Source organism: Nerophis lumbriciformis, linkage group LG18 (genome assembly GCF_033978685.3).
Source record: "Nerophis lumbriciformis linkage group LG18, RoL_Nlum_v2.1, whole genome shotgun sequence".
Lineage (NCBI taxonomy): Eukaryota > Metazoa > Chordata > Actinopteri > Syngnathiformes > Syngnathidae > Nerophis > Nerophis lumbriciformis.
Genome location: NC_084565.2, coordinates 38,502,501 through 38,527,289, shown reverse-complemented (window position 1 = coordinate 38,527,289; position 24,789 = coordinate 38,502,501). Strand labels below are relative to the sequence as shown.

Genomic DNA, 24,789 nt, shown 5'->3' with positions numbered 1-24,789 from the left:
TTTTGGCTTCTTATTAAATAACTTTTGTAACCTATTTTCATGGGCTTTCGTCTTTGTGATGTTAAGTTCCTGTTATGCGCTGTTATACAGTATATGCCTTGAGCTCTTATTTTGAAGGCGCTAAGAGCGGAAGTGATGTCACGTTGCGGAGGTTTTTGAAAGAAGGTAAATAAAGTGGTCCTCGTGTAAACTGGAGCCTCCGTGTTTGTTATTTTGTAGTTTCATACAGTATAGGCGACATTTATAAACCCTCGGTTACACTTTTTTAAATAGATTCAATCTTGCACGTGGAAAGTTGAAGTGAGGGCTTTAGTTGCGGCGCATGGACTTAATTTCTAAGTAAAGGTAAGACCATAATAACGTTTTTTTTTAATTAAATGTGCTTTTTTGTGTGCTACAGTTTGTATGTGTAAAGTTAAAGTTAAGTTAAAGTACCAATGATTGTCACACACACACTAGGTGTAATGAAATTTGTCCTCTGCATTTGACCCATCCCCTTGATCACCCCCTGGGAGGTGAGGGGAGCAGTGGGCAGCAGCGGCGCCGCGCCTGGGAATCATTTTTGGTGATTTAACCCCCAATTCCAAGCCTTGATGCTGAGTGCCAAGCAGGGAAGAATGCTGGTATGAGCTTTTAAACATAACCCGTTAACTGCTGCCAATCAAATGGTGAATAAGATACTCTTTAGGGTTCATATGTTTGTAAATCTGACTGTGATGAAGTCAGTGCCTCACCAGCCATCAACCTCACCGCACGTCACTGGTGTAAAAAGACTTTGTCTGCAACCTCACCTTTCCTTTCCCTAAACTCACCACTGGGGTTGTCACCATACCAATATTTTGGTACCAAAATGTATTTATTGGCTTTATTTTAACATTAATTTGAACTTGAAGAGCCATCCCATTCCTAACCCATAGGGTTCAATATGACCTTTTGCAGCTATTACAGCTTCAACTCTTCTGGGGAAGGCTGTCCACAAGGTTGCGGAGTGTCTTTATAGCAATTTTCCACCATTCTTCCAAAAGCGCATTGGTGAGGTCAAACACTGACGTTGGCTCTCAGTCTCCGTTCTAATTCATCCTAAAGGTGTTCTATCGGGGTTCAGGTCAGGACTCTGTGCAGGCCAGTCAAGTTCATCCACACCAGACTCTTGTCATCCATGTCTTTATGGACCTTGCTTTGTGCACTGGTGCACAGTCATGTTGGAAGAGGAATTGGCCCGCTCCCAACTGTTCCCACAAGGTTGGGAAAAAGCGTTGAGGGAAAAATATCAACAATAGACAAAATGATATATAAAAAGTTCCTTCTCAGGTGTGTTTGTCCAATTCCACACGACGTCAAGTTGGTGAAAATAAGCCTCCGGCAGCTCTTTACCACCCAAAAGTGAAGCTTGCGTGGGGTTTTAGTGCGTGTTTTGTTTTTTAAAGATTCTTTCTTTTTTTTGGGTTGGGGGGGTCACTCTTTTACTACGAAGCCATGCTGTTGTAACACGTGGTTTGGCATTGTCTTGCTGAAATAATCAGGGGCGTCCATGATAACGTTGCTTGGATGGCAGCATATGTTGCTCCAAAACCTGTATGTACCTTGTATGTCCACAATGTTTTGGTATCCTGGAGCATTCAAAGTTCCTTTCACTGGTACTAACTCCGGAAAAACAACCCCACACCATAATTCCTCCGCTGTCAGTTTACGTGGCCTACCACTTGGTGGCTGAGTTGCTGTTGTTCCCAAACTCTTCCATTTTCTTATATTAAAGCCGACAGTTTATTTTGGAATATTTAGGAGCGAGGAAATTTCACGACTGGATTTGTTGCACAGGTGGCATCCTATGACAGTTCCACGCTGGAAATCACTGAAAGCGGCCCATTCTTTCACAAATGTTTGTAGTAACAGTCTCCATGCCTAAGTGCATGATTTTATACATCTGGGCCAAGTGATTTATTTATTTATTTACATTTATGTGATTAGGACACCTGATTCTGATCATTTGGATGGGTGGCCAAATACTTTTGGCAATATAGTTTATGTTTCTTATTGCAATCAAAGAAGTCCTTAAATAAAATAGTGGTCAGACTAGACAACTTGTCTTTTCGTAGTAAGTAAACAAACAAAGGCTCCTAATTAGACTACAGTAACATATTCTATTATTTTGTCAACATTATGAGGGACATACTGTAAAAATGTATTATTAATCTACTTGTTCATTTATTGTTAATATCTTCTTATTTTCTGTTTTAACATGTTCTATCTACACTTCTGTTCAAATGTAATAATCACTTATTATTCTCTTCTTTGATACTTTACATTAGTTTGGGATGATACCACACATTTAGGTATCGATCTGATACTTGGTATCATTATAGTCGATGTCTGTGTAGATCCACCCAGGGCGTTTGTTTACATTGAAGAGCGCTTGCTTGCTGTTAGCTATTGTATCCTCCTACGTTGTGTAGTCATTAGTACACAGACACATGAATGAGATTACACACACACAGATTGAGATACAGACACACACATTAGTACACAAACACATGAATGAGACAACACACACACACACACACACAGATTGAGGTACAGACACACACATTAGTACACAGACACGTGAATGAGATTACACACACACAGATTGAGATACACACACACATTAGTACACGGACACAAGAATGGGATTACACGCACACATATTGAGATACAGACACACACACATTAGTACACGGACACATGAATGGGATTACACACACACAGATTGAGATACAGACACACACATTAGTACACAGGCACATGAATGGGATTACACACAAATTGAGATACAGACACAAATTAGTACACACACACAAGAATGGGATAACACACAAAGATTGAGATACAGACACACACACATTAGTACACGGACACATGAATGGGAATACACACACACAGATTGAGAAACAGACACACACACATTAGTACACGGACACATGAATGGGAATACACACACACAGATTGAGAAACAGACACACACATTAGTACACAGACACAAGAATGGGATTACACACACACAGATTGAGATACAGACACACACACTAGTATACGGACACAAGAATGGGATTACACACACAGATTGAGATACAGACACACACATTAGTACACAGACACATGAATGGGATTACACACACACAGATTGAGATACAGACACACACATTAGTACACAGGCACATGAATGGGATTACACGCACACACACAGATTGAGATATATATACACACATTAGTACACGGACACAACAATGGGATAACACACACACAGATTGAGATACAGACACACACACATTAGTACACGGACACATGAATGGGACTACACACACAGATTGAGATACAGACACACACATTAGTACACAGAAACATGAATGGGATTACACACACACAGATTGATATACAGACACACACATTAGTACACAGACACATGAATGGGATTACACACACACACACACACACACACACACACACACACACACACACACACACACACACACACACACACACACACACACAGATTGAGATATATACACACACATTAGTACACGGACACAAGAATGGGAATACACACACACAGATTGAGATATATACACACACATTAGTGCACGGACACAAGAATGGGAATACACACACACAGATTGAGAAACAGACACACACATTAGTACACAGACACATGAATGGGAATACACACACACAGATTGAGATACAGACACACACATTAGTACACAGACACATGAATGGGATTACACACACACACACACAGATTGATATACACACACACATTAGTGCACGGACACAAGAATGGGATTACAGACACACAGATTGAGATACAAACACACACATTAGTACACAGACACATGAATGGGAATACACACACACAGATTGAGATACAGACACACACATTAGTACACAGACACATGAATGGGACTACACACACAGATTGAGATACAGACACACACACATTAGTACACAGACACAAGAATGGGACTACACACACACAGATTGAAATACAGACACACACACATTAGTACACGGACACAAGAATGGGATTACACACACACACAGATTGAGATACAGACACACAAATTAGTACACACACACAAGAATGGGATTACACACACACAGATTGAGATACAGACACACACATTAGTACACGGACACAAGAATGGGATTACACACACACAGATTGAGATACAGACACACACATTAGTACACAGACACAAGAATGGGATTGCACACACACAGATTGAGATACACACACAGAATTAGTACACGGACACAAGAATGGGATTACACACACACAGATTGAGATACAGACACACACATTAGTACACGGACACATGAATGGGATTACACACACACAGATTGAGAAACAGACACACACATTAGTACACAGACACAAGAATGGGATTACACACACACAGATTGAGATACAGACACACACATTAGTACACGGACACAAGAATGGGATTACACACACAGATTGAGATACAGATACACACATTAGTACAGACACATGAATGGGACTACACACACACAGATTGAGATACAGACACACACATTAGTACACGGACACAAGAATGGGATTACACACACACACAGATTGAGATACAGACACACACATTAGTACACGGACACATGAATGGGACTACAGACACACAGATTGAGATACAGACACACACATTAGTACACGGACACAAGTATGGGATTACACACACAGATTGAGATACAGACACACACATTAGTATACGGACACAAGAATGGGATTACACACAAATTGAGATACAGACACAAATTAGTACACACACACAAGAATGGGATAACACACATTAGTACACGGACACAGGAATGGGATTACACACACACAGATTGAGATACAGACACACACATTAGTACACAGACACATGAATGGGATTACACACACACAGATTGAGATATAGACACACATTAGTACACAAACACATGAATGGGACTACAGACACACAGATTGAGATACAGACACACACATTAGTACACGGACACAAGAATGGGATTACACACAAATTGAGATACAGACACAAATTAGTACACACACACAAGAATGGGATAACACATAAAGATTGAGATACAGACACACACACACATTAGTACACGGACACATGAATGGGACTACACACACACAGATTGAGATACAGACACACACACATTAGTACGCGGACACATGAATGGGACTACACACACAGATTGAGATACAGACACACACATTAGTACACGGACACAAGAATGGGATTACACACAAATTGAGATACAGACACAAATTAGTACACGCACACAAGAATGGGATTACACACACACACAGATTGAGATACAGACACACACATTAGTACACGGACACAAGAATGGGATTACACACACACACAGATTGAGATACAGACACACACATTAGTACACAGACACAAGAATGGGATTACACACACACATATTGAGATACAGACACACACATTAGTACACGGACACATGAATGGGATTACACACACACAGATTGAGATACAGACACACACATTAGTACACAGACACATGAATGGGATTACACACACACAGATTGAGATACGCATTTGCAAACAGTTTTGCTCCAATAATACTTCCATAGGAAATAATTTAGTGAGTAAATTGTCCCTAATAACAAAGTGGATTGTGGAGCAGAACAGAAAGAAGTTGCTGGAGTGTGAGCAAGCAAAGGACAAGATGTGGAAAAAGGAGTTGTGTCTCTCACCTCCACAGAGTAAGACATGCTGTTGTCTGTGTGGTCGTTGATTTTTGTAAACAGATCCTCACATAACTGCAAGAAGAACATGATGAATTAGCCTCGATCCTAACGATCCTGATGACTCATCTATCACCAATGGGATGATCCCCTGTTGATCCTTCACGTCCTGCTTGCCCATCATGGTGTAGGACTTGCCGGCGCCCGTCTGGCCGTAGGCGAAGATGCAGACGTTGTAGCCCTCGAAGGCGTGGAGCAGCATTTCCTCTCCGATGTCTTTGTAGACCAGCATCTGGGACGCGTAGTTGGCATCCTCCGGCTGGTGGCAGCAACCAACACAAACGTCGACAGTGTACACAGTGTGTATGTGTGTGTGTGTGTGTGTGTGTGTGTGTGTTACCGTGGTGTGGGACCAGTAGGAGTAATCAAAGTTGAAGCTCTTGTTGTCTCTGGCCTGTTTGGGGTTGATGATGGCTGAAAGGAGCAAAAATCATTGGAGTCAACCTTCATACATCTTCACTCTTCAACCTACGCAATAATATAGACCAGGGGTGCTCATTACGTCGATCGCGAGCTACCGGTCGATCTTGGAGGGTGTGTCAGTCGATCACCAGCCATGCATTAAAAAAATAGTCCTAAAAATGAGGGATCATAAATCTTCACTATGACGTCACTTTCGTCACTTGATTGACATTCACGGCACCCGAGGGTCTTCTGAGAGTGACGCTGGCTGCTGCCAGCTCATTAAAATTACCGACAGGAAGGTGAGAAACACTTTATTTCAACAGACTCTGGCGCCGTACCTGTCGTCAAAACTCCAAAGGCCGACTGCACAGTTGCGCTACCAAAATAAGAGTCTCAGAAAGCTGGCGTGCACAAGCTAGCAAGCTACGGAGTTTGCCGACAATGTATTTCTTGTAAAGTGCATACAAAGGAGTACGGAAGCTGGACAAATAAGATGCCAAAAACCAACCACTTTCATGTGGTATTGGACAGAAAGGAGGACTTTTTTTCTCCTCCATTCGAAAATGCGGACATTATCATCACTACTGTCTGATTCCTATCAATGTAAGTCATCAGAATCAGGTAATACACCAACTAATATTCTTGTCTTCATGAAAGAAAGGAATCTATATGTGTTAAACATGCTTGTATTATCTTTAAACACCTTTAACTTATTAACAATATTAACTATATGTGTTAAACATGCTTGTATTATCTTTAAACACTTTTAAGTTGTTAACAATATTAACTATATGTGTTAAACATGCTTGTATTATCTTTAAACACTTTTATGTTGTTAACAATATTAACTATTTGTGTTAAACATGCTTGTATTATCTTTAAACACCTTTAATTTTTTAACAATATTAACTATGTGTTAAACATGCTTGTATTATCATTAAACACCTTTAACTTGTTAACAATATTAACTATATGTATTAAACATGCTTGTATTATCATTAAACACCTTTAATTTTTTAACAATATTAACTATGTGTTAAACATGCTTGTATTATCATTAAACACCTTTAACTTGTTAACAATACTAACTATATGTATCAAACATGCTTGTATTATCATTAAACACCTTTAATTTTTTAACAATATTAACTATGTGTTAAACATGCTTGTATTATCATTAAACACCTTTAACTTGTTAACAATACTAACTATATGTATTAAACATGCTTGTATTATCATTAAACACCTTTAATTTTTTAACAATATTAACTATGTGTGTTAAACATGCTTGCATTATCATTAAACACCTTTAACTTGTTAACAATATTAACTATATGTATTAAACATTCTTGTATTATCATTAAACACCTTTAATTTTTTAACAATATTAACTATGTGTGTTAAACATGCTTGCATTATCATTAAACACCTATAACTTGTTAACAAAAACATATATTTCATAAATAAGTAAATGTAAATTATATATATGAATGAGGTAGATCCCCACGACTTGATCAATGGAAAAGTAGCTCGCCTGCAGAAAAAGTGTGAGCACCCCTGATATAGACATTATCCTACAGCAGGTGTGCCCATTACGTCAATGGCCAGCTAGCGGTCGATGGTGGAGGGTGTGTCAGTCCATCACCAGCCGAAAACTACAAAAATAGTCCTAAAAATGATCGATCATCAATCTTCACCAAGACGTCACTTTCGTGATATCATCCGTGTGTATTTTACTGTATCATCCTACGGTACCAATATTTTGGTATTTACTTATTATTTTCTAAAGAAAGGGGACCACAAAAAAATTGCATTATTTACTTAATTTAAAAAAAAAAATCTTAGGCTACATTAAATATATGTTTATTCTTCCAATTTAGTCCTTAAATAAAATAGTGAACATACTAGACAACTTGTCTTTTAGTAGTAAGTAAACAAACAAAGGCTCCTAATTAGTCTGCTGACGTATGCAGTAACATTTTGTGTCTTTTATCTACCTATTATTTTGTCAACATTATAAGGGACACGTGGTAGAAAATGAATTATTAATCTACTTGTTCATTTACTGTTAATATCTGCTTATTTTCTGTTTTAACATGTTCTATCCACACTTCTGTTAAAATGTAATAATCACTTATTCTTCTCTTCTTTGATACTTCACATTAGTTTTGGATGATACCACATATTTGGGTATCAATCCGATACCAAGTCGTTTCAGAATCCTACATTGGTGGACCGGTCCTTTTCAGAGGTGGTATAGTACCGAATATGATTCATTAGTATCGCGGTACTATACTAATACCAGTATACCGGACAACCCTAGTATGTATGTATATATTGTTGCGTTTTGGACCAGTTGTTCCTCCCAGGGAATTCAAGTCACAAGTCGCTCCCAAGCTCTTTACGACACTTAAAGCTGAGTTGAAAAACCACCAGAGACAGAATAGGTATTTTGTAATATATTTGCAAATATATGCATATATACATTGACAAGAGACAGCCTAGAACATTCGGATCGCCCCGCTTAAATGGTCTGTCCCCCCCGACCAAAACCCCTCTCCTCTTAAGTCTCTCTTCCTCCCCCTCTGGCAGTCATGTCTCTCTAGCCAAAACAAATGCTTATTATATCTGTCTAACATTCCTCACTTCAAGGTTAAGCACACAGTTTTGCAGACAACCAAAAGACCACATTTGGAAAAAAAACACTAGCTGTTTTGTAATATGATTATGAAGAAAAAGAAGTAACACTTAAATTCGGATATATGTAAATATCTGCCTCCGACAATTTATATATATATATATATATATATATATATATATATATATATATATATATATATATATATATATATATATATATATATATATATATACCTATATGAATGTATGTATGTATGTATACATATATGTGTGTGTGTGTGTGTGTGTACATATTATATGAATATGATGGACATATGATTAATATAATTGGTTATTATGAGTATGTGAAAGTTGGACTACTACATTGTTTACTTCCGTGCCGACCTTCTTAAAGTTTTGTAATCAATCATGAAATATCAAGCAGCTAAAATGCACCAAACATGGATACGTGTGGAGAGTGTTTTACATTTTCCCATCATGCTTTGTAATGGATAATATTTTTAAATTTTTATGATGCACGGATGTTTTTTTATGATATCCTCAAAGATCAGTGAGCCGGATGTGTTATATGTGACCATGTTTGTTGACTTCTTGTGTTGGTTGGATTAATATTAGTATTTTTTTTGCACCGTGACTGGCCAGGAAAGGTTGTTGGCATTGGTTCATACAGGTAAATGCTCTGCATCATTTCATTTGGAGCATAGTTAAAGGGGAACATTATCACCAGACCTATGTAAGCGTCAATATATACCTTGATGTTGCAGAAAAAAGACCATATATTTTTTTAACCGATTTCCGAACTCTAAATGGGTGAATTTTGGCGAATTAAACGCCTTTCTATTATTCGCTCTCGGTTGTGACGTCACATCGGGAAGCAATCCGCCATTTTCTCAAACACCGAGTCAAATCAGCTCTGTTATTTTCCGTTTTTTCGACTGTTTTCCGTACCTTGGAGACATCATGCCTCGTCGGTGTGTTGTCGGAGGGTGTAACAACACGAACAGGGACGGATTCAAGTTGCACCAGTGGCCCAAAGATGCCAAAGTGGCAAGAAATTGGACGTTTGTTCCGCACACTTTACCGACGAAAGCTATGCTACGACAGAGATGGCAAGAATGTGTGGATATCCTGCGACACTCAAAGCCGATGCATTTCCGACGATAAAGTCAAAGAAATCTGCCGCCAGACCCCCATTGAATCTGCCGGAGTGTGTGAGCAATTCAGGGACAAAGGACCTCGCTAGCACGGCAAGCAATGGCGGCAGTTTGTTCCACCGAAGATGATCAAGAGAAGAATATCCACCTTAGCTTCCCTGGCCTGCTGACATCAACTCCAAAACTGGACAGATCAGCTTTCAGGAAAAAAGCGCGGATGAGGGTATGTCTACAGAATATATTAATTAATGAAAATTGGGCTGTCTGCACTCTCAAAGTGCATGTTGTTGCCAAATGTATTTCATATGCTGTAAACCTAGTTCATAGTTGTTAGTTTCCTTTAATGCCAAACAAACACATACCAATCGTTGGTTAGAAGGCGATCACCGAATTCGTCCTCGCTTTCTCCCGTGTCGTTTTTGTCTGTTTCGCTTGCATACGGTTCAAACCGATATGGCTCAATAGCCTCAGTTTCTTCTTCAATTTCGTTTTCGCTACCTGCCTCCACACTACAACCATCCGTTTCAATACATGCGTAATCTGTTGAATCGCTTAAGCCGCTGAAATCCGAGTCTGAATCCGAGCTAATGTCGCTATAGCTTGCTGTTCTATGCGCCATGTTTGTTTGTATTGGCATCACTATGTGACGTCACAGGAAAATGGACGGGTGTATATAACGATGGTTAAAATCAGGCACTTTGAAGCTTTTTTTAGGGAGATTGCGTGATGGGTAAAATTTTGAAAAAAACTTCGAAAAATAAAATAAGCCACTGGGAACTGATTTTTAATGGTTTTAACCCTTCTGAAATTGTGATAATGTTCCCCTTTAAAGGTTATTGACCTGAATGACTCACGTTGTCCACAAGATGGCGACAAAGCACCAGCATTATACTTGTCAGACTTTTCAAATGAATTGAAATTTCCCAGATTTCTTATAAAACTCATGACGTCTCGCGGGCCAAATAGAAGATGCAAACACACCTCATGTAGCAAGAAAATTCAGAATACATCCTCCTTACTTAGAGGGAAATTATCTTGCACGTGGGAGGGGGGGGGGGGGGGGGTCAACGTAAACAACAAATAACATTAGCCATGACTTGTCTATTAAACACTTTTCAATCAACAGATGTAGCTGTGACGTGTCCAACATGTTTTCTAAAGAAGCACCTTGCTGACAATTAAGGTGCTGACCTTCTAACCAGCGACTGGGCTGACGTCAGTGGGAGTTGTGCTTTTAGCATGCAGAGCACGTCCTTGCTTCTGCCACACGTCCTTTTCATGAGCACACACACTTTTTCATTTAAAGACACATGGCTACGTGCTCGCAACTAATGCACTCCACCTACCTACACTATATTGCCAAAAGTATGGTGTCCACCCATCCAAATGATGAGAATCAGGTGTCCTAATCACAGGTGTATAAAATCCAGCACTTAGGCATGGAGACTGTTTCTACAAACATGTGAAAGAATGCGCCGCTTTCAGTTATTTCCAGCGTGGAACTGTCATAGGATGCCACCTGTGCAACAAATCCAGTCCTGAAATTTCCTGGCTCCTAAATATGAAAAGTGAAGAGTTTGGGAACAACAGCAACTCAGCCACGAAGTGGTAGGCCACGTAAACTGACAGAGAGGGGTCAGCGGAGGAATTATGGTGTGGGGGATTGTTTTTCAGGAGTTAGTTCCAGTGAAAGGAACTTTGAATGCTCCAGGATACCAAAACATTTTGGACAATTCCATGCTCCCAACTTTGTGGGAACCGTTTGGAGCGGGCCAATTCCTCTTCCAACATGACTGTGAACCAGTGCACAAAGCAAGGTCCATAAAGACATGAATGACAAGAGTCTGATGTGGATGAACTTGACTGGCCTGCACAGAGTCCTGACCTGAAACCCGATAGAACACCTTTGGGAGGAATCAGAACGGAGACTGAGAGCCAGGCCGTCTCCACCAACATCAGCGTGTGACCTCACCAATGCGCTTTTGGAAGAATGGTGGAAAAGTCCTATAAAGACACTCCGCAACCTTGTGGACAGCCTTCCCAGAAGAGTTGAAGCTGTAATAGCTGCAAAAGGTCATATTGAACTAGGGATGTCCCGATCCGATATTTGGATCGGATCGGCTGCCGATATTTGCCAAAAATTGCGTATCGGCAAGGCATGGGAAAATGCCGATCCAGATCCAGTTTTCCAACGCACCGATTTAAATAATACATTCCACTTTTCTGCTGCTCCGTAATTTCCGTTCCGCATTTTCCAGCACACCTTCAACACATCCACAATTCTCACGCAGTTGCTTTTAGCTGCTGGCATTACACGACAGGCTCTTCTCACTCTTTCCTGTGTCTCCCTCTCACAGACAGCGAGCGCACCTTCTTACACACGTCACATACTGTCACGTCATACTTCACATACGTATACGTCCTCCCCGAGCAGAGAGGTAGCAGCATGGCTAACGTTAGCTGTGATGCTAGCGCAGCCGTGCGAGCAACGCTCCCTCTAAGGTGCTCACCTGTGCAAATTGCGCACTGTTTAAGCGTCCTCTGCGCATAGCAAATCTATGCCACGCACAAAATCAAATAAAAAAATAAGCGCATAAAAATTTTCGACACACGGACACGACAGAGAAAACAGTTTTCGTCATCATTGTTCAAATATTATAACGTCTGTCGAGACGCTTATCTCCATTCGGTGCCACACGCCCACACCATCAAAATGCTGAGGCAAAAATTTCCACATCAACACCGTATGAAAAAATTAGTGATTTTTTTAGTTGTGATTTCCTTCTCTGCATGAAAGTTTAAAAGTAGCATATATTAATGCAGTATGAAGAAGAATGTTTTAATGTAGACATGCAAGCCTTGAAAGAACATTTTGAAAATCAAGACTACATTTCCTGCAAATGGATGCATTTCTACCCTATATTTTAACTTTAGATTTATTCTCATATCAAACTCTTTTGGCTGTCTTTTTGACACTTACCCTCCACACCCTGGATTATAAATAATGTAAATAAATCAATGTGATTATCTTGTGTGATGACTGTATTATGATGATAGTATATATCTGATAGTATATATCTGTATCATGAATCAACTTAAGTGGACCCCGACTTAAACAAGTTGAAAAACTTATTGGGGTGTTACCATTTAGTGGTCAATTGTACGGAATATGTACTTCACTGTGCAACCTACTAATAAAAGTCTCAATCAATCAATCAAAACACATAGAATCATCATACTGCTGTGATTATATGCATCAAGTGTTCATTCAAGGCTAAGGCAAAATATCGAGATATATATCGTGTATCGCCATATGGCCTTAAAATATCGCAATATTAAAAAAAGGCCATATCGCCCAGCCCTTGTTTCAATGATGCCATTTCTGTTTGTCATGTATAATTTTGTCTATTTTGTGTTTATCCTTGAATAAACAGGTCAGTTTCTTGTTACCAACCATTGTGTATTATTCAAACTCCCCTAATTCAGCTGGCTAGTTGTTATCAAGAGTACTAAAACCCTTTTCAGCATGATTCTGACAACTAAGTAGGCTAAATAACTTTAAACTTTAATACATGCTCGGATAGGCCAGTATCGGTCAGTATCGGTATCGATCAGTATCGGTATCGGATCGGAAGTGCAAAAACAATATCGGTATCGGATTGGAAGTGCAAAAACCTGGATCGGGACATCCCTAGTGAGAAGGAGAGACAAGAAAGAGTGAGATATGCCTGTAGTGTAATGCCCGCAGCTAAAAACAACTGCGTGAGAACGTATACTCCAATATCACGATATAGTCATTTTCTATATCACACAGAGACAAACCCGCTATATATCGAGTATATTCCATATATCGCCCAGGCCGACACCATCTTATATTCTTGTCTTCATGAAAGAAAGGAATGTTAAAAATGCTTGTATTATCATTAAACACCTTTAACTTGTTAACCTCTCTTTCATAAATAAATCAATATAAATGATATATATGAATGATCCCCTCCACATCAATTAAAAAGTAGCTCGCCTGCAGAAAAAGTGTGGGCACCCCTGCTGTAGACCATCTAACAAATACAATTCTGACTTTATAAAGACAATAAAGTTGACTTTTGAATATTAGTTGACCAATATTGCAGAACCACATAGCTCTCATTTCATTTGTGTGTACCTAATGAAATGTCTTTACTGGCTCTAGGGACGTAACATTAGGAACACTTCATATTGTCGGTATTGTTGAATGTGCTCAAAAAGTACTCATACACACAAGTTGGATTACAAAGGTTAAATACAATAAATAAATAGCCACACAATATACTTTCAAATATGTTATATACTAATGTTGTTCTGGCCATATTCTTTTTATTTGAGTGTTTGAATACGTTTATCCCCTTGTAAAAGTGTGAGTGTTTGTTTAATGATAAGAAAACAACTTCCTGTTGACATTATGCTTCGAGTAACTTGTAGGTGGATTGTGCATGATGAAATATCTTGGTTGTTCATGCAGTAATGTGTGAATACACGTTTGGACTGGGATCTTTTAATGGAGAAAGAGGTTAATGTCTCTTGTTTTCATGTTAGCATTTAAGTTAGCTAGCGCAAGCGTGCTTCTCCAGTAAAAGAGCAGTGGGTTTATCAGTTATCAATCACGGTTTTACAATCATTTTAATTTAAGCCGGGTCACGCCTCTGCTCGGCTGCAAGCAATCTGCAATCAGCGCACCTGGGTCTGATGAGGGCAGACGGCATAAAGACCAGCGTACTCGAAGATCCGGTGCCGGAACGTAGTTCTCTGTACACAGTAAGCTATCGCGTCTCTGGCTCCCCTGCCGCATACTTGCTTTCTCTCTCTGTGCCTTCCAAGTTCCCGTGTTTTATGTCCTTTGTGTTTTCCGCCGTGCTTTTCCTTTTCTCCCGTGATTGAGCTGTGTGCCTCGACTTTCTGTTGGATTCCGGACTGCCTCCCTCGATCCTCGACCCCTGCTTGGACACGGACCTTTTGACGCTTCGCTATACCCCACCCGACAACCTGCCTGTCTCACGGGCATTCGAGCCTGCCTTTTTACCTTCCAGGACTTCCGCCTCCCGCTCAACACTCACGGTAACACGCAACAGTTAATTCCACACATAGTCTCACACACACACACGTTTGGATTTTTGTCACACTGCATTCTCTAGTTTATATTAGTATTGTTTATTATATATATATATATATATATATATATATATATATATATATATATATATATATATATATATATATATATATATATATATATATATACACACACACACACACACACATAGTGTTTATATATATGATTCCCCCTTGTGGTCTGTGCCGTCTACTCCTCCTGTACGTAACAAGAAGTCTTCAATAGTTAAATCCAAAACAAAAATATGTTAATAAACTTTGACGCTTTTACTTCCATTAAACTTTTACTGGGACACTTCATTAGGTACAATAAAAGGACAGCAATCACAGATACAAATAAAAATAGTTTTGATTGAATCTAACAATATTCTGTTTAATATTGGACATTGGAACCAATATGGTACCAATTCCCGGTACCTGGGAATCGATAGCGGTACTGGACGACGTGACCAATTGTTGGTACTTTTGTGTGTGTTAATAAAAGGCAATTGTTTGATGATACAAATGTATGTAACATTTAAAAATGATCTTATCACGATAACTGTGCTGTCCAGTTCTTGTTGTCTTATTGTTATTTGTAACGCACTTGCTCTATCAAGACATTAGATGGCAGTATTGTGTAGGCCTTCTATGCTATGTTGTCTGACAAGGAAGTCACTTTTTCCAGGAAACTCAATGAGTTATGTTGCACCCTGCAAAGTGTTTAAACTGTAGGTATTGTACTTATTACACAGCGGCTATTTGACTGTAAAACATTCATCTTACTTGTAGTTTTCATTTCCAAATTTGAAGGTGTTTAATCGGACTGTAAAATCGCTAATGCTAATAGTAGCCAGTCTATGGAAAATTCAATGTAACTCAGCATCAAGCTAGCGCATTTTGGAAGAGTGGAGCCTTACTTTACGTTGGAGCGTTTTCTACCAAGCAGGGAGTTGGGCTGAGCCCGCCTTGAGTGAGATAATGTTGAGTCTGCAACCAGGTCACATGCAACAAAAGTATGGCACCGTTTGATTTGACGTGCCTCGATAGGTAGCCATCTGTATCGGCTTGTCATACTAATATAACCTCATGTATGTAGCCACATGGGAAGGAAGTAGATCTTAAACAAAGGGCCCATTGAGCTTCTGCTCGGTGCTCTGCATCTTAATCCATGTCAGCGTGGGAAGTCTACCACCCGCCTGCCATGCTGCACCGTGTGGGAATTGGCCTGTGGACCAGCACGGCGCACAAAGTAGCCGGGAGACAAGACCACATTTTATGCACCGTTGCTGTCACTCCGCCGCACAGCAGCAGAAGCAATCAACACACACACACACACACACACACACACACACACACACACACACACACACACACACACACACACACACACACACACACACACACACACACATTCTTGTATTTGTTACCTTCTTGAGACCTGAGAAAAATGCCTGCCTCTTTAGGACCAGCCTTTCTAGATATATAAAGATGTGTATTTACAACATTAATAATATATACTGTCGGAGGCAGATATTTACATATATCCGAATTTAAGTGTTACTTCTTTTATTTCATAGTCATATTTGAAAACAGCTCGTGTTTTCCATTTGTTCTCTTTCTGTTTGTCTGCAAGTAAACTGTGTGTGTTAACCTTGAAGCTTTGGAATGTTAGAAAGAGCGATAATGGGCATTTGTTTTGGCTAGAGAGACATGACTGCCAGGGACTTAAGAGGGGAGAGGGTTTGGTCGGGGGGGGGGCAGACCATCTTGGCGACGCAAATTGAATGTTCTATGCTGGACTGGTCTGAATGTATATGCAAAGCTTTGCAAATATATTACAAAATACCTATTCTGTCTCTGGTGGTTTTTCTACTCAGCTTTAAGTGTCGTAAAGAGCTTGGGAGCGACTTGTGACTTGAATTCCCTGGGAGGAACAACTGGTCCAAAACGCAACAATACATACTATGCAAATATTAAAAAAAACTTGTGAAAAATGAGTTGGAATTTCATAAGAAAAAGGTCACAATTTTGCAAGAAAAACTTTTGGCGGTATTATAACAAAAGTCGTCATTTAACTCAACGCAAGTCAAAATTGTACAAGAAAAACTGAACATTTGTGCAATATTATGATAAAAATTGGAAATGTACTCAATAACAGTCACAATTTTACAAGAAAAGCTTCAAATGTTGGCAACTTTATGAAAAGAGTTGTCATTTTACTCGACAAAAGTCACAATTTTACAAGAAAACTTCAAAATTTGGGCAATATTATAGTAATTGGAATTTTACTTGGCAAAATTATGACAAAAGTCATAATTTACTCAAAAAATGTCACTATTTTACAAGAACAACAAAAACATTGGCAATACTGTGAAAAATAGTCAGAATTTGTAACTTTACATAAAAAAGTAAGAATTTTAAAAGAAAATATTGCAATATTACAGAAACAAAAATAATAAGAGAAATTGTTCCCAATTTTATGAGAAATAAGTCGACACTGCTTTTAGTTTTTAAAATTATTTTATTTGTTTGTTTGGAACTGTTTTTTAATCTTCATTATTTACTTCAAGTTATTACAGTATGTCTCTATATACATATTTATTTATTTTTATCAATTTTGACCAAAGGGGGCGCATTTCAATTTCTTACACACACTTGTTATTACACGTGTTGGCCAGAGGGGGAGCACTTGACATTTTTACACACACTTGTTATTTCATATGTTGACCAGAGGTGGAGCACTTTTAAAAGCGACACGCAGTCCATTTAAAAAATCCCTCCTTTTTGGAACCACCCTCATTTTGACAGATGTCACCACAAATGAGACATTGTCTATTAGATGCAATGTTATTGGGACCGTGATTTATGTCATCACTTGTTCACACCTCCTCATGTGGAAGATACTTTTCCTTCTTCATGTCTCAAGAAGGCTAGAAATACAAGAACACACACACACACAACAGTGAGTGAGTGTGTGTCCTCAGGATGGCTGACATTCACATGGAAACAATTGAAAGAGACAAGGACTAAATGTTGACGTCATACTACAGTATATTGTATACCGCTAGTAATAAAGTACCAGTGAATTAAAAACTGCCTTTAAAATACTGGTGCTTTTCTTTTCATGGAGGCGCCATGGTGACATTGCTGGAAATATACACCGAGGCGCATATGAATCAACACACACAGAGAGCACTTACAAGTGGAAACAGAATGGAGACAGAAGAGGGAGAATGGACGTTAGAGGTGAAGGTATAAACACTGAAACGCTGCTTTAAAACATAGCTAGCCAGTGTTTCAGCTACTTCTAAATCACTAATCCTGGCTGCCATTGCGGCAAATAAAGTAAGTTTCTTACAAGTATCATTATCACTGGAGGACGAGGAATAGCTAAACATGCTTCACTACACACCGTAGGAGGATACAACAGCTAGTGCTCCTGAATGTAAACAAATGGGTGGATCTATACAAATATCAACAATAACGATACCAAGTACAAGAGCCACATATAGTTCATACTACAATGATTACATCGATAATTATTATTAATAAAAATAATTTGTCATTTTTGTTATTGTTTATAAACTCGGAAAATAAATCTTTGGACACGGGAGAACTTAAATTATGACCAATGTATGATCCTGTAACTACTTGGTATCGGACCGTTACCTATCATCCAAAACTAATGTAAAGTATCAAACAAGAGAAGAATAAGTGATTATTACAATTGATTGATTTAGCCATTCCTTTACCACTTTTTTGTTTCATCTGACATCACATGGACAAAGATAAGACCTTCTGGAGGAAAGTTCTGTGGTGAGATGAAACAAAAATTTAGCTGTTTGGCCACAATACCCAGCAATATGTTTGGATGTTTAATCCCAGGAACACCACACCTACCATCAAGCATGGTGGTGGTAGTATTATGCTCTGGGCCTGTTTTGCTGCCAATGGAACTGGTGCTTTACAGAGAGTAAATGGGACAATGAAAAAGGAGGATTACCTCCAAATTCTTCAGGACAAGCTAAAACCATCAGCCCGGAGGTTGGGTCTTGGGCGCGGTTGGGTGTTCCAACAGGACAATGACCCCAAACACACCTCAAAAGTGGTAAATGAATGGCTAAATCAGGCTAGAATGAAGGTTTTAGAACGGCCTTCCCAAAGTCCTGACTTAAACGTGTGGACAATGCTGAAGAAACAAGTCCATGTCAGAAAAGCACCACATTTAGCTGAACTGCACCAATTTTGTGGTCAAAAATTCAAGCAGAAGCTTGTGGTGTCAAGACTAGGACCATGGCTTGGTTTGTTCTCCCGAGGTGCAAGTGATTTGGACCAGATGTGGCGTGAAGGTGAATACATGATTTATTTATACACTATAACTACAAAAAAAAGTACAAATGAAAAGCGCGCACAGCGGCGGAGAAACGACTTGGCTATGAAAACAAATACTTCCACAAAGGCAGAAACTATGAACAACAAAAAACACTAACTGTGGCTTAATAAACAAAAACTTACTTGGCATGGAACCGGCATGAAAAAAAGAGCAGCAAGGGTCTTAAGGGTGTGTGGAGAGTGTGCAGAAGCATAAGGCATAGGGACGAAGTGGCGCAGTGGGAGAGTGGCCGTGCACGACCCGAGGGTCCCTGGTTCAATCCCCACCTACTACCAACCTCGTCATGTCCGTTGTGTCCTGAGCAAGACACTTCACCCTTGCTCCTGATGGGTGCTGGTTAGCGCCTTGCATGGCAGCTCCCTCCATCAGTGTGTGAATGTGTGTGTGAATGGGTAAATGTGGAAGTAGTGTCAAAGCGCTTTGAGTACCTTGAAGGTAGAAAAGCGCTATACAAGTACAACCCATTTATCATTTATCATTTAAATGCGGGATGTCGCCAGAAAGACAAACTGAAAACAATGAACTTAAATACTACAGACATGATTAACGAAAACAGGTGCGTGACTCAAAACGTGAAACAGGTGCGTGACGTGACAGGTGAAAACTAATGGGTTGCTATGGTGACAAACAAGAGTGCACGATGAGTCCAAATGTGGGACAGGTGAAACTAATGGGTAATGTTGCGTTTTGGACCAGTTGTTCCTCCCAGGGAATTCAAGTCTCAATTCGCTCCCAAGTTCTTTCCGACACTTAAAGCTGAGTTGAAAAACCACCAGAGACAGAATAGGTATTTTGTTGTATATTCTCAAAGCTTTGCCAATATACATTGATTGAGACCAGTCTAACCCTAGAACATTCTATTGCGCCTCCCAAAATGCTCTGTCTTCCCGATCCCACCACCCTCTCTCTCTCGTCCCATCTCTGTAGACAAAACAAATGCTAGTCAAAACACATTCCAAAGAACTCAAGGTTAACACACACAGTATACTTGCTGACAGAGCATCAAGAGAAGAAATGGAAAACACGAGCTGTTTTCAAATATGACAAAGAAATGGAAGAAGTACAACTTCAATTCGGATATACGTAAATATCTGCCTCCGACAGTAACCATGGAAACAAGACAAGGGAGTGAAAAGCCAGAAACTAAAGAGTCCAATAACTAAACAAAACAAAACATGATTACACAGACATGACATGTGGATGGCTACCAAAAGTGCCTTATTGCAGGTAAACTTGCCAAGGGACATGTAAGCAAATATTAACATTGCTGTATGTATACTTTTGACCCAGCACATTTTCAGTAGACCCATAATAAATTCATAAAAGAATCAAACTTCATGAATGTTTTTCTATCACTCTATCACAAAAAAATAGGAAGTGTAGAAATGATTGGAAACTCAAGACAGCCTTGACATTATGTTCTTTACAAGTGTATGTACACTTTTGACCGCGGCTGTATATCTTCAAAGCAATACTAAAACAATTGAACCATTTAACAGATCAAATACTAAAACACTATCAGTGAAGCATAGGAAACAACATGTCTATTTATTTTACTCATTCAGAAATCATCTAAGGTTTTCAGTGTGTAAAAGTGCTTTTTCAGCCATAATTATGATAACTGTTAAAATTGGGGTGACAGTAATTGTGATTTGTGTGTCGCTGCATGCCTAGTGTGCACAAACCATAATCAAATAAACAATTACACGACAATGAATGTAAAAATGATAGACATCAATAAATGATGGGTCTACGATGGGAAGTTATCTGTATTGTATAGAAAAAGTACTTGTCATTGTTTACTGCAGCAGAGTTACGCCATTCTGCAACATCGCCAGTGCTTTAATAGACTTTTGAAGCAGAAATCAAAAAATCACCCAAGTCGGAAAAAAACGCCACCCATCTGGACGTCTAGTCACCCGTGACTTGGCACACGGGTGCTAAATTAGGCCAAATGTTGAATATTTCAAGAAGGCCCATCTATTATTGAACAATGGCTCTAAGTTGCCAAGCAGACGACGTATCGAGTGTCTCCTCCCCACCCACACACTTCTCACTCTCATGATAGCTTGTTGACAGCAACTAACCCTCAAAATATCATTCTTAAAGGGGAACATTATCACCAGACCTATGTAAGCGTCAATATATACCTTGATGTTGCAGAAAAAAGACCATATATTTTTTAAAACGATTTCCGAACTCTAAATGGGTGAATTTCGGCGAATTAAACGCCTTTCTATTATTCCCTCTCGGAGCGATCAAATTCAATAATTATATCCAAACTACTTACAGTTTACTACCTTGTCAAATTATATAAAAGCATGTGCTAATCAAAGATTATATTACTAATTTAACAAATAAACCTTTGGCTCAGGTCATGTTGATTAGAAGAAGCACTAACCCAAAAAAACAATACATTGACAAACATGTATTATGTTGTGCTAAAATAAATCAACTAAATTATTAATAAATATGTTTCTTTACTAAACTGTCAATAAAATTAAAATGCAAATGAAAATACAGCTTCACCACTTTTGTCACAAAGTGCTCTTGCCGTCTGAGAAGTGTTGTATCCCAAATAGCTGCAATGGCTTCCTCTTAAAGGGGAAAATAAGCGTCAATATATACCTTGATGTTGCAGAAAAAATACCTTTTTTTTTTTTTAACCGATTTCCAAACTCTAAATGGGTGAATTTTGGCGAATTAAACACCTTTCTAATATTCGCTCTCGTTGTGCCGTCACATCGGGAAGCAATCCCCCATTTTCTCAAACACCGAGTCAAATCAGCTCTGTTATTTTCCGTTTTTTTCGACTGTTTTCCGTACCTTGGAGACATCATGCCTCGTCGGTGTGTTGTCGTTGGGTGTAACAACACGAACAGAGACGGATTCGAGTTGCACCAGTGGCCCAAAGATGCGAAAGTGGCAAGAAATTGGACGTTTGTTCCGCACACTTTACCGACGAAAGCTATGCTACGACAGAGATGGCAAGAATGCGTGGATATCCTGCGACACTCAAAGCCGATGTATTTCCGACGATAAAGTCAAAGAAATCTGCCGCCAGACCCCCATTGAATCTGCCGGAGTGTGTGAGCAATTCAGGGACAAAGGACCTCGGTAGCACGGCAAGCAATGGCGGCAGTTTGTTCCACCGACGATGATCAAGAGAAGAATATCGACCCTAGCTTCCCTGGCCTGCTGACATCAACTCCAAAACTGGACAGATCAGCTTTCAGGAAAAGAGCGCGGATGAGGGTATGTCTACAGAATATATTAATTGATGAAAATTGGGCTGTCTGCACTCTCAAAGTGCATGTTGTTGCCAAATGTATGATGTATGAAATATGTGGGCTTTGTACCGAGGATGTCGTCGTGGCTTGTGCAGCCCTTTGAGACACTTGTGATTTAGGGCTATATAAATAAAGATTGATTGATTGATTGATATGCTGTAAACCTAGTTCATAGTTGTTAGTTTCCTTTAATGCCAAACAAACACATACCAATCGTTGGTTAGAAGGCGATCGCCGAATTCGTCCTCGCTTTCTCCCGTGTCGCTGGCTGTCGTGTCGTTTTCGTCGGTTTCGCTTGCATACGGTTCAAACCGATATGGCTCAATAGCTTCAGTTTCTTCTTCAATTTCGTTTTCGCTACCTGCCTCCACACTACAACCATCCGTTTCAATACATGCGTAATCTGTTGAATCGCTTAAGCCGCTGAAATCCGAGTCTGAATCTGAGCTAATGTCGCTATAGCTTGCTGTTCTTTCCGCCATGTTTGTTTGAGTTGGCATCACTATGTGACGTCACAGGAAAATGGACGGGTGTTTATAACGATGGATAAAATCAGGCACTTTGAAGCTTTTTTTAGGGTTATTGCGTGATGGGTCAAATTTTGAAAAAAACTTTGAAAAATAAAATAAGCCACTGGGAACTGATTTTTAATGGTTTTAACCCTTCTGAAATTGTGATAATGTTCCCCTTTAACTTTGAATCCCCTTTCCACTATTTTAGACGTTAATCATATTCAAATGTCATATTGCTGTGACAACACATACCTGGGCATTCATTGCCAAAATGCTGCCTTAATCCACACGGGGGAATTTAGCAAACTAGAGCTTTCATCACATTTTAGTTTGATGACTCTTGCTCTATTTGCTAGCACACAAACATGATTGTAATATCCTCCCCAAGGCATTCTCATCAACACTAAAAGTATGAATGTTGTCATTAATATTTATGATAATAATCATCAAATCATGTGTACAATCATGAGCTAACCAAAAGCTGATGAAAATGTGAAGTCACCCAGGGGTTCCCAACTCTTCAATCAATCAAACTTTATTAATAAAGCTCTTTTCATTCATAAAATGAATGCAACACAAACAAGTGTGAGTACAGAGGAGCCAGGTGAGTAAACACTATCACAGAGGCCATCTGCACCAGGAGACCACGGCCACCAGGACGCTGGCACACAGCAGCACGGCCAATGGTGCAGATGGCCCCTTAAAAGTCAAAAACAATCAACTGTTGCGCACCAACGTCTGGGCGGGGCCAAGCCGGACCTCAAAAACCCCCACTGCGTCACAAACAGTTTTCAGTATGGCACATTTAATGCTAAACAACATGCTTTCATTAAGGTGCTTAACCATGTTTCCTTTCTTAAAATGCTCCAAATAACTATGATGCACATAATCATAATTAGTGTTGTGTCGAAAATCATAAGCGTTTACAGCCGTGGCTGTAGTCGACATCCTGTATTCAATGGTTTCAGACAGCACAGAAACTTAAACAAGGATGTATGCTAGCTACACGAATACCTCGCTTAGCAGGCTGCTACAGCGCTCATGTATCTTGTTTGATATATACATATATACATACACATATATACATATATATATATACATACATATATATACATATATATATATATATATATATATGTATATATACATATACATATATATATATACAAATATATATATATATATATACACACACACAATATGTATATATATACATACATACCGTATTTTCCGCACTATTAGCCGCACCTAAAAACCACAAATTTTCTCAAAAGCTGACAGTGCGCCTTTTAACCCGGTGCGCTTTATATATGGATAAATATTAAGATTCATTTTCATAAAGTTTCGATCTCGCAACTTCGGTAAACAGCCGCCATCTTTTTTCCCGGTAGAACAGGAAGCGCTTCTTCTTCTACGCAAGCAACCGCCAAGGTAAGCACCCGCCCCCATAGAA

At 39.3% G+C, this 24,789-nt stretch overlaps 1 protein-coding gene across 12 annotated transcripts in view; it reads right to left on the bottom strand.

Moving 5' to 3' along the window:
* Window positions 1-24,789, bottom strand: part of kif1aa (kinesin family member 1Aa) — a 137,117-nt gene that overhangs the window by 99,459 nt on the left and 12,869 nt on the right. For all 12 annotated transcript variants that reach the window (XM_061978349.2, XM_061978353.2, XM_061978354.2 and 9 more), the window contains exons 3-5: window positions 6,156-6,229; window positions 5,892-6,074; window positions 5,765-5,830 (exon numbers count right to left, since the gene is read on the bottom strand). In XM_061978349.2, coding sequence (XP_061834333.2) covers window positions 5,765-5,830; window positions 5,892-6,074; window positions 6,156-6,229 — 323 coding nt within the window. The remainder of the gene's footprint in view (window positions 1-5,764; window positions 5,831-5,891; window positions 6,075-6,155; window positions 6,230-24,789) is intronic.